Source organism: Phascolarctos cinereus, unplaced genomic scaffold (genome assembly GCF_003287225.1).
Source record: "Phascolarctos cinereus isolate Bilbo 61053 unplaced genomic scaffold, phaCin_HiC Scaffold_1;HRSCAF=81, whole genome shotgun sequence".
NCBI lineage: Eukaryota > Metazoa > Chordata > Mammalia > Diprotodontia > Phascolarctidae > Phascolarctos > Phascolarctos cinereus.
This window is the reverse complement of record NW_027555514.1, coordinates 145,891,098-145,907,279: the sequence shown is the minus strand read 5'-3', so window position 1 is coordinate 145,907,279 and position 16,182 is coordinate 145,891,098. Positions and strand designations below refer to the sequence as shown.

Sequence of the window (16,182 nt, the reverse complement as noted above, 5' to 3'; positions counted from 1 at the left end):
GGTCCCACCTCCAGTCACCATCTTCTCCTCCAAGTATCTTGTCCCGTATTTCCCCTGGCTATTTACCACAAGTGCTCTCTTTTCCCCTTATTTCATGACCCTGTGACATTTGCCCACTATTTCCTACTTCACTCCCATCTTAGATGAAATGTAGCCCTTCTTTTCAAGGCAAATCCCTCTACATGCATCCCTCATCTCATCCCCTCCTATCTTCTCCCGAGGATTGTCTCAATTATCATCTCCCCCAGTCTTCCATCTCTTCCTATCCTTCTCTGCTGATTATAAGCATGCTCTCGTTTTTGTCATCCTTAAACGACCCTCATTAGATCCTGAAATCTGTGCTCATATTGTCCAATATCTTTCAAACCCTAAACTTCTCCAAACTCATTTAAAAAGCTGTGTACACTTAGTGCCTCTACTTTCTGTCCTCTCACTTGCTTCTAAGCCCTTTGTAATCTGTATTTTTACCTCATCATTCAACTATTCTCTCTGAAGTTATGAATGACCTCTCAATTGTCAAAACTAATGGTCTTTTCTGAATCATCATCCTTCTTCACCTCTCTCCAGATCCGAGAGGCAGTAGGGGGCCACTAAAGATTCATGAGCCAGGGGAGTAACATAGCCAGACATGCGCTTTAGTAATATCAGTTTAGCTGTTTGTTGATGATGGATTAGGTAGGGATAAGAATGAGAGCATGAAATCTAAAAAGTAGGCTATTGTAATAGGCCAGGTGAGTGGTGATGAGGGCCTGAACCAGGACTTAAGAAAAGAGGGGTGGATTTGAGAGATGTTTTGGAGGTAAAATTGACAAGTCGTAGCACCTGATTTCTCATGAGTATCAACAAAGATAAGAATCAAGGACTACGAACTCCAAGGTTGCAAATCCAAGTGACTAGAAAGATTGTGCTTGCCCTTAACTAAAATAGGGAAATTAGAAAGAGGCAGTTTTCAGGTGAAAGATGATGACTTCCACTTTGTACATGTTGAGCTGGAGGTGCTCTTGGCACATCCAGGTAAAGATATCCCCCAAAGCAGTTGGTGATCTAGGTCTGTGTTTCTGGAGAGAGATAATGGCCAAACATACAGCTCAGGGCATCATAGGTTTTGAAGTGGGAACCTAACAGATAGTTTAGCCACCCTTCCTGTTTCCATTTTACAGATGAGGAAACTGAGGCTTAGAGGACAAGTGATTTGCCCAAAGTCACTGCCAAACAGGCAGTGACAGCTGAGATTTGGTGCCAGGTTGTGTGACTACGAAATCATACTTGGTTCTAATGATTTAGGAGTTAGTCTTCATAAAGATGATAATTGAACTTATTTGAACTGATGAGATCACCAAGGGAGTAGGTATAGAAAGAAGGCTCCAGGCACCAGGATAGAACCTTTGTAAACACCCACAGTTAGGGAGCCGGATCTGGAGGGTGAGTCAGCAACAGAGAAGGAAAAGGTCAGGCCAGATAAGCGGGAGGACAGCCAAGCGAGAGCACTGTCACAAAAACTGTGCAAGAGAAAGGGGTTCAGGAAGCTGGAATTCAGCAGTCAAATGCAGCAAAAATGAGGGAAAGAATGAGGTTGAAAAAAGGACATTCTGTTTAGTAATTAGAAGATAACAGAGAATCTGGCTTAGTGACCCCAGGCAAGTCACTTAAGCCCGACTGCCTCAAAAAAAATGTTTTTTAAAAGAAGATAATACATTATTAGAATTACTAGATTAGAAATTATTAGCTTATTAGAACTGGTTAACTGTAGGATCGGAACTGTACAAGAAGGAAAGTGAAGCCAGAGAAAGGGTAAAGACTAGGAAAGCAAGGAGCAGGGCCTGGAGGTCAGGAGCTCAGGGTGAGGAAGAATAGGCTTTAGAGGAGTATGGTAATAAAAGAGATTGAAGGATATTTAGTAAGTTATGATGAGAGAGGAATTTCCAAGTTCTAGATCCGTGGAACTCAGAAACTTACTGAATGGTGGTGAGATTAAAAGTAACAATCTCTGTTAATTCATGTATTAACTTAGTTATACCAAAGTGCAGCATGGGACCGAGGAGGAAAGTCACTGCTTCTGGGCTTAGTTCAGATCCTGCCTCTGACACTTAGCTATTGTGTGTCCTTGAGCAAGTTATTTAACGTCTGAGCCTGTTTTCTTTATCATAAAGTAAAGGGGTTGGACAGGATGGCCTCTGAGGTCTTTCCATTGCACAGATCTGTGATCCTGTGAGCCTCTTAACTGTTGTGTAATTGGTTCTTTTGGAATTAACTCAGTAACAGTAGCTGAGGAAGAACTGAAATGCCCTTCTAATGAGAATGTTAACCAAAAATTTGATTGTGTATCAGATTTTCTGTTCTGAATTGATTCTCATCAGAATCCATTTTAAGTCACTGCCAGCTGGTGACAAAGTTCTAAGTAAGAAAACTTTTTTTTGTATTTGGAATCATAAAGCCAGTAACAATTTCTGGAAAATCTCCTGGGTTTTAAACCCCTTTATTGCACTATTTTTAACTTGCCTGTTTTCATTATCAAATATAATTTTCTATCTTGGCTAAAGGGCATGAGTTACAAAAATTGTATATTGTGTGGCATAACATCTTGTAGCAGAGAAATCCATGGAAATATTGTTCAAAATAATATTTTTCATTAAACCAAAAATATTACAGTCCTGATGGTAAATTTGTAAGATATGTTTTATTTTATTTTATTTATTTCTCCATTATCTTTATCTTCCGTCACTTTAATAAATAATGAATTTTAAATGGAGCCTCACATTTAGATTGTGAGTGCCTTTTTATGCCCCAGGCTTAGCATAGTGCCAGACACATAGTAGGTGCTTAATAATTTCTTGTTGACTAACTGGGGAAGAAAAAATTTTAAAACCGGAAGCTGGCAGTTCGAGGACAAAGATTCATCCCAACATGCAGAGGCCAAGAATATGAGTATATGGCATAGAAGGTAGAAAGGAATAGAGTAAAATCCTGCAGCAAAACCCAGTCATATAGAAGTGAGAGATGACAAGAGAGATGCTAACCAGGGAAGAGAGGGGAGTGGGAGATGCTCAAGTAAGAGAGGAGCTGGAATTTGATCAGTTAATCCAGCACAAGGAACCTGGTCGGTATGTTGAAATCCAGGCAGTGACATTTGAGTAGGACTGAGCAGCCAGGAGTGAGTTCAGAGAAGAACAATCCACGTCGTTATTGAAATTTTTAGCTTAGCAGATTGCAGAAGGGAGCGGATACTTGGCACATCTTTTTTCATTTCAACAGCTTCTGTGATTTGAACTCTTTGTCACTATAAGTAAATCAACTTGTATCAAAGAGTAAGAAGCAGAGACTTTTTTTTTCAAATGTGAAGCCAACACTTAGTGCTTGAGCAACCATCAAAATTAAATGGGAAATCTAGTTTAATAATGATTGAGATCATAGGTCAGTTTAGTGAATTTAACATGTGACCTTGAAGTTTGCCAAGGAAGGAAGACTGGAAATTGGGAAATCAGTGTACTAATCCTGAAACCAGCATGTCCCTTGTAACTTTCATATCAGAGAATGGAATATTGATGGAAATAGAATGGTTAAATAAGCTAACCAGTATAGTATGGAGGGAAGATTCCTGGATTTAGAATGGGAGGACTTAGGTTCAGATTCCAGTTCAACCTTGAATATAAAAGGTCACATCATTTAAAAAAAATGTTTAAAAAGAGAACTAAATCAAATTCCTTTCATGGCTAAGGGAGAGTTCTTTGTTAAACTATGGCCAGAAAAATAAAATAGTAAGTGGATAAAGTAGGAAATGAATAAAAATAGATAAAACAAAAGATAAAATAGGAAATGTTGAAATGTGAAGGAAAATCTTTGAATGGTTGGACTAGAATTACTGATAAGGGGTCTTCCAAGCTCTAAATCTGTGATTTTTTTTTTATCTTGTTTACCTATAATTCTCTTCTTCCACCATCTTCACTCTAATCTAAAACAAATGACCTTTCACAAATTTAACCTCTTTCCCAGTATAGAATTAGTACACTGCTAGGGCACAGCTTTAGAGAAGGGGGTGTCCAGGGTTAAGGTACCCAGCTACAACCTAAGAAAAGACTATATGCCCAGTGATCTTGGAAATAGCAATATTAGACCCTTTTCAAAGGATTATGAATTTTGAAATTTCTTTGTTGTACATAAAGTGAAAGTTAGAAGTGATTATAAGTATGTTGTAAAATATTATTTAATTAATAATTTAGGTTAATTTTACTTAGTAGACACAATAAATTGGTATTAAGCATTAAGGACTATAGAAAGCTTAATTTTAAGCACAGATTGTGTGCTTTCCTTCATTTCATGTTTTCAAAGCCAGTAGTACTACTGTTTCATCAATTGTGACTGTTATTGGTGTGGCCTGGAAATGGCCCTGATGCACGTTGAATTTTTTTGGCCTATTTGTCTTTTCTGTCCCATAGAGGCTTTCACTGATGTTCCAGGTGCTCCCTCTCCTCTCCACTTTACCAAGCTTAGAAAACACCTTTCCCAATAATGAATAAATTGAATTCTTATTTTTTTTTTCTTCTTCTCAGGAATACTTCAAATAAGATGCCTTTCTTTTTAATGAAAGCTGTCTTATTTCATTGATGATTATGTTTAAGTTTGCAGAATATTATTTTGGGTTGTTGCCTGAACTCTTTTGCTTTTTCAAATGTCCTATTACTGAGGGAAAAGTTAAATGACTTGCAGAAAGTCATTGCTAGAAAGTGTCTGAAACTAGATTTGAACTTAGGTCTTCATCTAGCTGCCAGTGAGTATGCTAAGTATCATCAGAATGGCTTCATCAAGAATTGGCTTTGCTAGATTAACTTCATGTATATTTTCAACAAGTCTTCTACACTGGTAGGTAACTAAAGAAAATGCTGTAAATAGTACATTTAGATTTCAACCAAAACAAAGTCTTTCATATGAAAGATATGAGGTAGATAATAATAAAATTAAGAGAATTTGGACCTGGTTATATGACTGGACCTGCTTATATGACCAGACCTAAGAAAGAATCTTCTGTGGGTCTATGTCATCTTGAAGGGAAGTAGATAGTGGATTTCTTTTTGCTGTGATTTTAGTTATAGATGACTTAACATCAGTGCTTCTCGAGCTTTTTGGTCTCAGGACACTCTTACACCCTTATTCTCACACCCTTAACACTTAAAGATTATTGAGGACCTCAAAGATCTTTTGTTTATATGGGCTATGTTTATCAACATTTGCTGTATTAGAAATTAAAACTGACAAAATTTTAAAATATTTTATTGTTTTTGTTGTTTAGTTGTTTTTCAGTCAAGTCCAACTTTTCATGACCGCATTTGGGGTTTTCTTAGCCAAGAGACTGGTGTTTTAAAAATATTTATTTATGTAAAAATAATAGGAATAAACCCATTATGTGTTGACATAAATAATGTTTTTATGAAAATAACTATATTTTTTAAAACAAAAAGTGTGAAGAGTGGCATTGTTTTAGATATTTTTGCAAATCTCTTTAATGTCTGACTTAACAGTAGACAGCTGGATTCTTCTGTCTTGATTCTGCATTCATTCTGTTGTGAAATGTTGTTTTGGTTGAAGTATATGTTGAAAATCTGGCCTCACATAGAAAAAGGAGAAATATCTTAATAGACAGATAACCTCCTAGTATTATTATGAAAATATTTTTGACCTTGTGGACTCCCTGAAAGGTCTTGGATATGATCCAGGGGTTCCAGGGACCACATTTTGAGAATTGCTGATTTAGATGAAGGCATAGATGTGTCATGATAGTCCAATTTGTAGGTGACAGGATAAAGAAAAGATCTTTGTAGAACAATAGGCCAACTATGATAAGATGAAATAGAATAAGGATAAATATAAAAACATTATACCCAGTTTTAAAAATAATTTTATAAGTATAGGATATGGGAGAGATGGCTTGAAAACACTTTATGTGAAAAAGAACTGGCAAGCTAGTGGGCATTGGAGTTTCTTTTGTAAGGTCAATTCTACCCTTAGAGAAAATCACTTTGGCAGCTATGCGACTGGAGAAAGAAGAGATGAGCTAGGAAATCCAATTGAAAGCCTATTGCAGTAGTCTAGAAAGAGGTATGAGAACCTGAATTAAAGGAGTGACTGTGTGAATAGAGGAGGAGTAGAAGCTATGAAATATTGTGAAGTTGGAAACAGAATTTGGCAACTGATTGGATATGTAAAGTGAGGAGTCAAAGGTAGCACTTAAGTCTTCCTAGAAGCCACAAAAGCTAAAGAACGGCACATTACCATTCATTGGGTCTGGAATACAAGAGGTTATAGGATCAAGAATCATAGAAGCAAGAAATGGAAGGGACCTTAGAGACTATCCAGATGTATCTTGCCCTGGTCAGACCACATCCAGTATATGATGTCCTTGGTATATGATATTCTCAGTACCACATATTAAGAAGGACATTGGCTAGATGGAGCACTTCCCGAATAACTGTAATGATGAAGGACCACAAAAACTTGCTGAGGAATAGTTGAAAGTAGTAAGAATGTTTACCCTGAAGAGAAGGAAGAGGAAGTATGCATGATAGCGATCTTCAAGTGTCTGAAAGCTTGGAGTATGGGAGGAGGGATTAGATGTATTCCATTTACCCTCAGAGGGCAGAATTGGGAGTAATGGGTAGAATTTGCAAAGAGAAATATTTTCAGCTCCATATGAGACAAAAAAAGCCTACTTAACAAATTAAGTGTGAATTAGTGAGTAGTGCAGGCCTGCATAATCTGTGTGGCACACCAAAGGATTTCCTCTACATACAAAGGATGTTTTCTTCTACATTTTTCATGGGCCGCCTGAAATCCTTTGGCACACTGAAAGTTGTGCAGGCCTGGAGTAGTGGAGATTTTCAGGGAGGTACTAGATGAACACTTGTCCTGTGGTGTTTTGGAGGATGCTCTTTGAGGTCCAAGTCAGTCTAGAGGTTATCCGTATCTTCCAGTTCTTGAGATTCTGTATAATTTGTGTATTTATCCACCTTGGGAAGGGAAAGCTGCTATTTAAAAGTAAATTGTAAGTATCTTTCCTTAAATTGATTCAGATTAAACTTTGTGTTTAAGGTAAACTATCTTTTTGACTGAGTCGAAAATATTTTTGGTAGCAATCTGGAGGGATTTCAGCACCAGAACTTTAATCTGGATGATATATAAGGAAAACCAGCTCTCAGCAGAAAACCATAGGGGCGGCAAGTGAGTCATGTTTGTCTGAGTTTCTTTGCTTGGTTGGTTGCTGTTTTCTTTTAAATGAAGGATTTGTTGGAGATCAAGCATGGGGTGCATCTCCATTTCAGGTTAGAAATGGTTATTCAATGTATGAATGAATGGAGCATTTATGAAGGTCTTACTCTGTACAGAGCACTCAGGTAAGTGCTAGGGACACAAAGGAACAATAAGTCTTTGCTGCCAGGGAGCTCACCTTCTAATGGGGGAGACAGCAGACAACACACGCAGGAGATTTCAGCTGCAAGTCATATCAAAAGGTCCCACGGCAACGAAGTAAATGGTTGTGCCTTTTCTTCAATGTTATTTCCACTGATAAATTCATGTTAGTTTTTGATGATGAACCTCTTGACAGTATCAAGGACTTTGGTGGCAAGAACTTTTTTGTCTGAGTCTTCAGTAGATGTGGCTGTAGGCATACAGGAGCATTGCCAGACTGTACCTCCACTGGGCTTGCTTTCCAAGATGATGCCTAAGGGCATTGGGCTGGAGACTCCTTGTTGTTGTTTGTCCTCTGTTCTCGAAGAGGGCCATGACATTAGGAGGAGGATGTCTTGACTTGCAAGTAAATTGGATCTGAGTGAGGCAGAGCTGTGCAAAGTAACCAGCCTCACTCTCTCCTCCAGGGTCATCTGAGTCCAGCGGCAAGACATAGGTCAAGACGATTAGAGATGACCACAGATGCAGTGGGAGACCTTGGCCTCTTTAAGCTAAGATCTTTGCCAGGTCTCAGTTTGTCTGAGGCAATACCTATTCAGTGATTTAAGACTGCGTAAGAAATGAGGGGAAAGATGGCCTAGTTTGCCTACTCAAAAAAACCCAAAACATCAGACTGGGAGGGGCAGATGTTCAGGGTTCCTGGCCAGAACTGAGACAGTTGCTATTTACACTCACTCTGAGCCATCAAAACCCAAACAATGACCAGGTGAACCTTGGGCTGGGATCTATTATTGGCCAATCAGTGAAAGCCAGAGTGGGCTGGAGGCATTTTTATCCCAAAGGCTTTTGGGTGCAGGGTCCTGAGCTGTTTCCATCAGAGGTTGAGGGGAGATGGGTCAAGGGAGTTGTGATAGTTTGACTTGCCTAGCACATGCTACCCCCTGTTTCACCCTCAGGTAGTCTCATGGATTCAGCTGGGTTGGCATGCCTGTCCTTTGAGTGGCAGTTGGTTTTCAGTTGGTGATGATGCCTGACTCTTTCACATAATTTGCCTGTGATTAGTAAATCATAATCTTGACGCTTGGCTTCAAGCCCATGGAGCAATTGAGGTTTCCAAGAATCATAATTAATGTTAAAATTCAGGAGTAAGCAGATCACAACAGCAAGCAAAGTTTATAGGAACCTAAGAGAAATAACCAAATGAGAAGTATTTCCTGACAGTGGGGGTTATAAAGCTTTGGAATGATCTCCCAAGGAAGGATACAGAACAGTTTGCCCTGGAGAGCTCTAAAAATAATATGAGATGATTTGGGTGTGGTCCTTTGTGGTATCAGGGAAATGGCCTAAATGTCCCTGCTATATCCTCTGCATAGCTGTAATGACTGTGAATGACTGAATAGCAATAGGTTATATCCTATATTTATACACACAAATAAATTAGGCTATAATCAGTTTAGCATCTGTACTCACTAACCTTTCATGTAATTGCAGCTGGTTCTAACATCTGTATACAATCTCCCCTCACCTCCCACCCTAATTTCTCTTTGATCTGTATAATGTGCTTTCCAGTACAGCTATCTTCTCAGGATTTGAAATAGCCATATTCTAGCCAGATTCAATTTAACACTTATTTAATGAGTATCTTCTCCACATAAGGCACCGTGCCTTACTGTCCTGTACTGAGAGTGGATGCAGAGGTGAATAAGACAGTTCTCCTTTTGTAAAAAGTTTATGATCTAGTAAATTAAGTGTAAAGTTAGTCAATAGGCAACAAGCATTTAAGTGCTTACTATGTGCCAGGCACTGTGCTAGTCAATGCACATACAAAGAAAAACAAAACTCTCATTCTAATGGCAGAGACAACATGTAAATAGCTAGGTATATGCAAATTATATATATACAAAGCGGATGAAAGGCAATCTCTGAGGGGAAAGGCACTTGCAGCAGGGCCAAAAGGCCTCCTGCCGAAGGTGGGATTTGATCTGATTGTTGAAGAAACTCAAGAGCACCCGGAGATGGAGGTAAGGAGGGAGAGCATTCCTGGCATGAGGAACAGGCAGTACAAAGGCACAAAGATGGAAGATTGTGTGAGAGCAGACAGCATAGCTGGAGTGGAGTGCTGCTTAATGAATGCTTGTTGATTTGACTTTAGAGATCTAAATGCCAGATATAGAAAGGTACAAATATTTGCTCCTGGAGGTGACATAGAGCCACTGGAGTTTATTGAATAAGGGAATGAAATGGGCAGACCTAGGCTTTAGTTCAATCATTTTGGCAGCTCAGTGAATTATATAGTGGAGTAGAGAAAGACTTGAGAAGGGGATACCAATTAGAAGGCTATTGTAGTCCAGGCAAGAAGTAATGAAGCCCAGCTAGTAGTTATGTGAATGGAAAGAAGAGGACATATACAAGAGATGTTGTAAAAGTAGAAATTATAACTAACAAATCTGCTAATAAATCTGATATATATGGGGTGAATTGGAACAAGGAGTTTAGGATGGCACCAAGCAGAGATAGCTTGGAGAATAGTAGTGCCCATGATAGTAGTAGAGAAGTTTTAAAGAGGGTAAGGTGGGTTTGGGGGAAAAGATTAAAGAGTTCTCTTGTGGACATTTTGAGACACCTGTCCAAGATGCACAGGAAGCGGTTAGTGATGTCAGTGATTACATATATAGATCTGGGAATCACAATTACTAATTTGAGAGTTGGAAGAGACCCCAAGAGCCTTCTAGTTCAGCATGTAAAGAAAAGAATCCCCACTGTGGTATTCTTGACAAGTGATTGAACAGCTTCTGCAAGACCTCTAAGGAGGGACAATGTATCACCTTTGTAGGAAGCCCGTTCTACTTTGAATGACTCTAATTGGTAGGAAGTTTTTTGTTTTTTGTTTCTGACATTAAGCTTAAATTTACCTCTTTGCATCTTCTGTACATTTCTTCCAGGTCTATTGTTTGGGGTCAAACAAAACAAGTCTTATATCACTGGCACATGACAGCCTTTTTTTTTTTTTGGTTTGGTTTTTTTTTTTGGTTTATTTTCTCAAGGCAATTGGGGTTAAGTGACTTGCCCAGGGTCACACAGGTAGTGAGTATATGTGTCTGAGGCCAGATTTGAACTCAGGTCCTCCTGACTCCAGGGCAGATGCTCTATCCACTGTGCCATCTAGCTGCCCCATGACAGCCTTTTGAATGCTTGAGGACAGCTATTATATCTCACTTTGGTTCTTCCCTTTTCAGGCTGAAAACATTGCTGGTTCCTTCAGTTGATCCTTATGTGACATAGACTTAAGGCCCTTAACCATCCTAGTTGCCTTCCTCTTGAAACCGTGATATGAGAAATTGAATACAATAGTTAAAATGAGATCTGAGGAAGATAGAATACATTGGTCTATGACTTCCTGATCCTGGAAGCAGTGCCCCCTCTTAATGTAGGCCAAGATCACATTAGGTTTTTGGCTACTACAATTCAATAGATTTTTTTCTAAACACTTGTCTATCCATGACTCCCTCATTTTAAAATTAGGAAATTGATTTTTAATTTTTTTTTTAATTTAAAAATTTTTTTAGTCTTCTTAAAAATTTGATATACCTTTACACAAATCATTGATAAAAATGTTAAGTGTCACAGGGCCAAGTCCCTGGAGTACTCCACTAGAGACCTCCTACCATTGTTGGCAGTGAACACTTATTAAATCTAACTATCCAACCAGTTCTGAATCTAATTATGTTATTGTCTAATCTATACCTCTGAGATTATGAGAATAGCACAAGACATTTTATCAAAAATTTGCTCAAATATAGGTAAACTGTATTCACGGCATTCCATGTATCTACTACTTGAGTAATCCTTTTAAAAAAAAAACCTTTTAAAGAAAATGAGGTTAGTCTGACATGACCTGTTCTTGATGAAGCCATTTTGGCTCTTTGTTGTCCCTACTTTCCTTTCTAGGTATTTGCCAACCATCTCTTTAATAATGTGTTCTAGATTGTTCCTAGGAACTGAAGTAAATCTCACTGGCCTATGGTTGGCACTCTGTTCTCTTTCCTTTGTCTGAAAATCATGACATTTGACTTTTTTCCAATTTCATACCTTTGCTCTTTTCCATGATCTTTCCAGTGGCTCAACAATCACATCTGCTAGTTATTTCAGGATACAATGATATAATTTATATGGGCTGGGTGACTTGAATTCATCAAAAGGCAGCTATGTACTTTTTTTTTTTTTACTATTTCCTTACTTATATTGGGTATCATCAACTCCCTGCTAGTCATCTGCAGAGATGATAATTGAAACCATTGGAGCTGATGTGATCACCAGGTGAGATAGTGTAGAGTGATAAGAGAAGATGACTCAGTACAGAGCATTGGGGTACACTTTGGTTAGTGGGTGTGTCATAGATGAAGAAACGAGAGACTGCAAAGGAATAGCCAAATGGGAGAACTATGAGAGAAGTGTCATGAAAATCCAGAAGAGTGAGTGTCCAGGAGGAGAGCATGATCAGCTATTTTAAATGCTACAGAGAGGTCAAGAAGCATGATAATTGAGTACATTAGATTTGGCAACTAAGAGCTTATAACTTTGGGGAGAACAGTTGAGTGAAATTGGAATTCCAATTGCAAAAGGTTTAGAAGAGAGTCAAAAGAAAGGAAATAGAGATACCTAGTGTTAGATATCTTACACAAGGAATTTGCATTTCAGTGGAATACCATTTTTTAATGGTAGGTTAACTCTGGAATGTTAGAACATATGTTCTGTCTTTAAATAGGAGCTAGCACAAAAACAGTTCAGTTATAACATTTTATTTAGGATTGCCTCATCTTGCTTAGCCCCCATGGAAAAGAGGATAAGCAGACAGTTCTGACAGCTATTCCTCACTGATCTGTTTATTCTGCTATTGCTGCCTGGCTGTGGTGGGAGGCAAGTTCTTGGCAGAGAACTGGTGGTGCCATTCATCCTTGGCTTTCAAAGAGGACCAGTGATGTCATGGGTGAATTGGATTTAAGGGAGGCAGAATAGCACAAAGTCATAGGGGCAGCATTTAGAATATGCCTTCTCCCATACCTTGTTACTCTGGGATAGTAACTTGCACACAGTAGGCGTTTAATAAGTGTTTGTTGAATTAAATTGAATTTGCAGCCCATTCTTCCCCTGGATCTTAGTCTTGCCCTTTATTTTTTTTCCTCTGCTGTTAACCAAGTTTATATTCCCAGTGTTAGTTCATTGTTAGATTTTGAAGTCATCCCTGATGCACTTCAGCTAAATTCATCTTTGTGGTTTCAGGTGGTTTTAGCTGGATACTGATATATTTTCCCTATTCGTAACTCCATTATATCTGTCAGACATATAAAGTTCTTGCCAATGTTGTAATGACAAAAAGCTCTCTGTGGGAGCCTGCTTGTTACAACCACTGTCTGGACAAAGGATTCCTGTTCACTCTGTGTTAATCACCTTCTGATGCATGTTTCCTCCCTAGGCTGCTCTTGAAGCCTATGGAATTTTTCTGTATTTTGTGAGCCAGTAATTATGGTGAGAATATTTCTAGATCAGAACCATTTCTGCTTTCTTAGCTACTTCAATGCAACATCAGAAAATGAACATTTTACTTTGATTCTTGAAAAATTGTTAGAATCAGCTTTATGAAAGAAAATACATGAAAATTAAAGATTATCTTTTGCTGGATATCGTTGATTGTGTATTTTTTTTTCTGCAACAGTAAGTCATTTAGTTTCCTCTGACAGTCTCTGAGGGGCCATTATTATAGTACAACTGTTCAGATGTTAAAATCTGGTGTTTGTTACTTATTTAAAAAGGAAGAAAAAGAAGAGTTACTCGTGAGACAGACATCTTGTTTTTCCTTTTATTTCCTCAGAATAAATAAGAAATCATACTTTAAGCTTGGTGACTGGAATCATAACTACATTGACTGTTCACTTTTACATTTTAACTGGCATGTCCTCTTCAGGCATATTAAAGAAGTTTTTAAAAACTAGTTGGTACTTCATGACGTATAGTAGCATCATCTCCTGTCTCCAAAAGCTTAACTTCTCAGCATTAGTTTTGACTTATGGCACATAAGCAGTAAATAAGTTTATTCAAATAAAGGACATATTTCCCATCTACATAGGTCATGAGTGAATGTAAAATATCCTGGTGACAAAATGTTCACATTTTCCAACTGTGTAGGAAATAAGTTGCCATCTTTAAGTTTCTCCTGGAGAGAGTCTAGTCTGTCACTTTAGATTATTTGAGAAATTACAGTTACAGCTTTGCTGTGGAATACAAATCTGCTGAATTTGTGACTAATATTTATTGTATCTCCTCAATTTTTTTCCTTTACTATGTAGACTCTTCCTCCTTCAATTTTGAGGATATCAAGGGAAATGTTTCATTCATGAACACCTTCTTTCTCTATAGTTGAAGCAATAGTTTCTGTCAGAAGAAGCTTCTTAAGTATAACATGCTTTGTCCTTGCTAAGGATGAAAAGGGGTTAAATAAGTGCAGTTGTTTCTTGCCATTGGTTTTGGAGAAGGAAACTAGTTAGTACAGGCTCTTTTCTTGCTTCATATTTCTGTCCTAATTATGTGTCCCTTAAACCGAGGCTGTAAGGTTGGTTGTACGTTGGGTATTCTGTGGAAGAATTCAGGCAGCAAACTAGGTTTTTGTAGCTACTGATTTTCTTCCCTGCACCAAAAATATGAAAACTTCCCAGTCCTAAATTTGAACAGTACTTTTAATTGCTTTTCAAATTTTTTACCTTTTGGGGGCCCCATTACTCCCTTCCACCTCTCAGTTGGCACACAAAACTTTTACTAAAGCAGTCTTGCACTTTTTAGGAGACATAAAATTATTGAAGTAACGGTTTTAGATTTAGATTCCAGATTCTGAAGCTTAGGCCTGATCATGTCAGTTCCTGTTCAGTAAACTCCATTGGCTCCATATCACTTCTAGGATCAAATACAAAATTATCTGGCATTCAAAGCCCTTCATAACCTAGCCACTCACTTCCCCTAACCTTCCCAGTCTTACATGGTGTACCATCTCATGTACTCTTCAGTCTACTGGGCCTGCTTGCATTTCCTTACACAAGATCATCCATCTCGTGATTCTGGGCTTTTTCACAAGACTTCCCCCTATCTGGAATGCTCTCTCTCCTCATTCCTGCCTCCTGGATTCTCTGGCTTCCTTCAAGTCTAAGCTTAAATCCCACCTTCTATAAGAAGCCTCTCCCAATCTCTCTTCTTTTCTTTTTTTTTTTTTGTGAGGCAATTGGGGGTTCCCAATCTTTCTTAATTCCTATTTATTCCTGTATGTAGTCTTTTTGTATGTAGTTTGCATGTTTGTCTCTCCCATTAGATTGTGAGAGACCATCTTTGGCCTTTTGTATCCTCAGTGCTTACCACAGTTCCTGGCACATAGTGGGGACTTAAGTGTTTACTGACTGACTGATTAGCTAACTACTTAAAAACTTAGTGGGAGTACTATCCAAGTAAATATGGTCATTGGGTCATCTTAACACATACACGTTTTCTAGGAATCTAGTAAAAGTAATTATTATGAAGAAGTTGAAATGTTGAAATGTTGAAGGAAATAATGGTCAATGTCCTTTAGAATGAGCCTTAGAAACTTCTGATCCTGTTTCTAAAGTTCCCTTCACTTCAGATTTAAAATGTTACTTCTGCTAACAAAATGATGTATCACTACTAAATCTCTACCCCTGTAATCTTTTTTCCAGATTCATTAAATGGATACCTAAAAGCTTCAACATATGAGGGTGCTGTAGATGTTTATGTCAGCCAAATGGGGAATGTGGACTTGAAATCCCAGAAAGGTTAGCAAATTGAAATATTTTCTTGTGACATAAAGTGTATAGAAAGCTTTATAAAACACTCAAAACCCAAATGGCCTGTCCATACTGTAACAGCCATATATTTTATACAATTTAATGTTGGCAGATACACACACACACACACACACACACACACACACACACCCCATTCTAGGTATCCTCAGGCATTTAGATTTGGGGACTATTTCATGAAGACCATTTACCATCCTTTTCACTCTCCAGTCCCAGTTTGTCACCACAAACAAAAATGTTCCAGATCTCTTGCCTCAGTAGATAATTATCATGTGAAATTAAATTTTTTTTTCATTTTTGAGCTTTCCCAGTATATAGCAGATGGAACTTGGAAGGATTAAAAAAAAACACCAACATGTTTTTTAGAATTTAAATTAGGGACTAAATATTTTGGAAAATACATTGCTTTAGCTTCTGATTCACAAAATATATTATTGTCACGGGGACCTTTTTGGTGATCTTCTGGTTGGTCTCTTGAAATAGCATTTATAGAACATTTCAAAATTTGATTTCTAGCAAAAATAATTCAATGTAAATAGCTCACACTCAAATCTCATAAAAATTGTCATTATTTTCATGAATTCATTTGAGTTCTCTTCTTTTTCCTGTTTTCATGATGGTACATGGGTTGGGTGACATAATTGTTCTGCAAGTCTTTTGGTTTGCTGAAGTAGCCTTTATACTAATTATCTAATGAAAACAAGGCTTTAAGCCTTGGAATGACTAGATGTAGTAATAGTAGAATAGAATAGAAACCAATACAGACTCAGAGCTAGAATCCGATTTCTTCTTGCTTCACATCAGAATAAAAATAGCAGTAATGGTGAACCATTGTACATATTGAAGACTGTAGTTTACAGTCCTCAAAGTAGCCCTGGGATTAGGTGATATAAGTATTAGCATCTCTATTTTATAAGTGAGGGAA

The 16,182-nt window shown here is 37.9% G+C and overlaps 1 protein-coding gene across 5 annotated transcripts in view; it reads left to right on the top strand.

Annotated features, from left to right (window-relative positions):
* The window catches only part of FAM185A (family with sequence similarity 185 member A), an 83,613-nt gene that overhangs the window by 34,545 nt on the left and 32,886 nt on the right, over positions 1-16,182 (top strand). For 4 of the 5 annotated variants that reach the window (XR_013486557.1, XM_020984518.2, XM_020984517.2 and 1 more), the window contains one exon: positions 15,132-15,227. The exons of the other annotated variant lie outside the window; for it this stretch is intronic. Coding sequence is in view for 3 of the 4 variants with exons in the window: in XM_020984518.2 (XP_020840177.1) it covers positions 15,132-15,227 (96 nt within the window). In the remaining variant the exon portion in view is untranslated. The remainder of the gene's footprint in view (positions 1-15,131; positions 15,228-16,182) is intronic. 5 annotated transcript variants of the gene reach the window in all.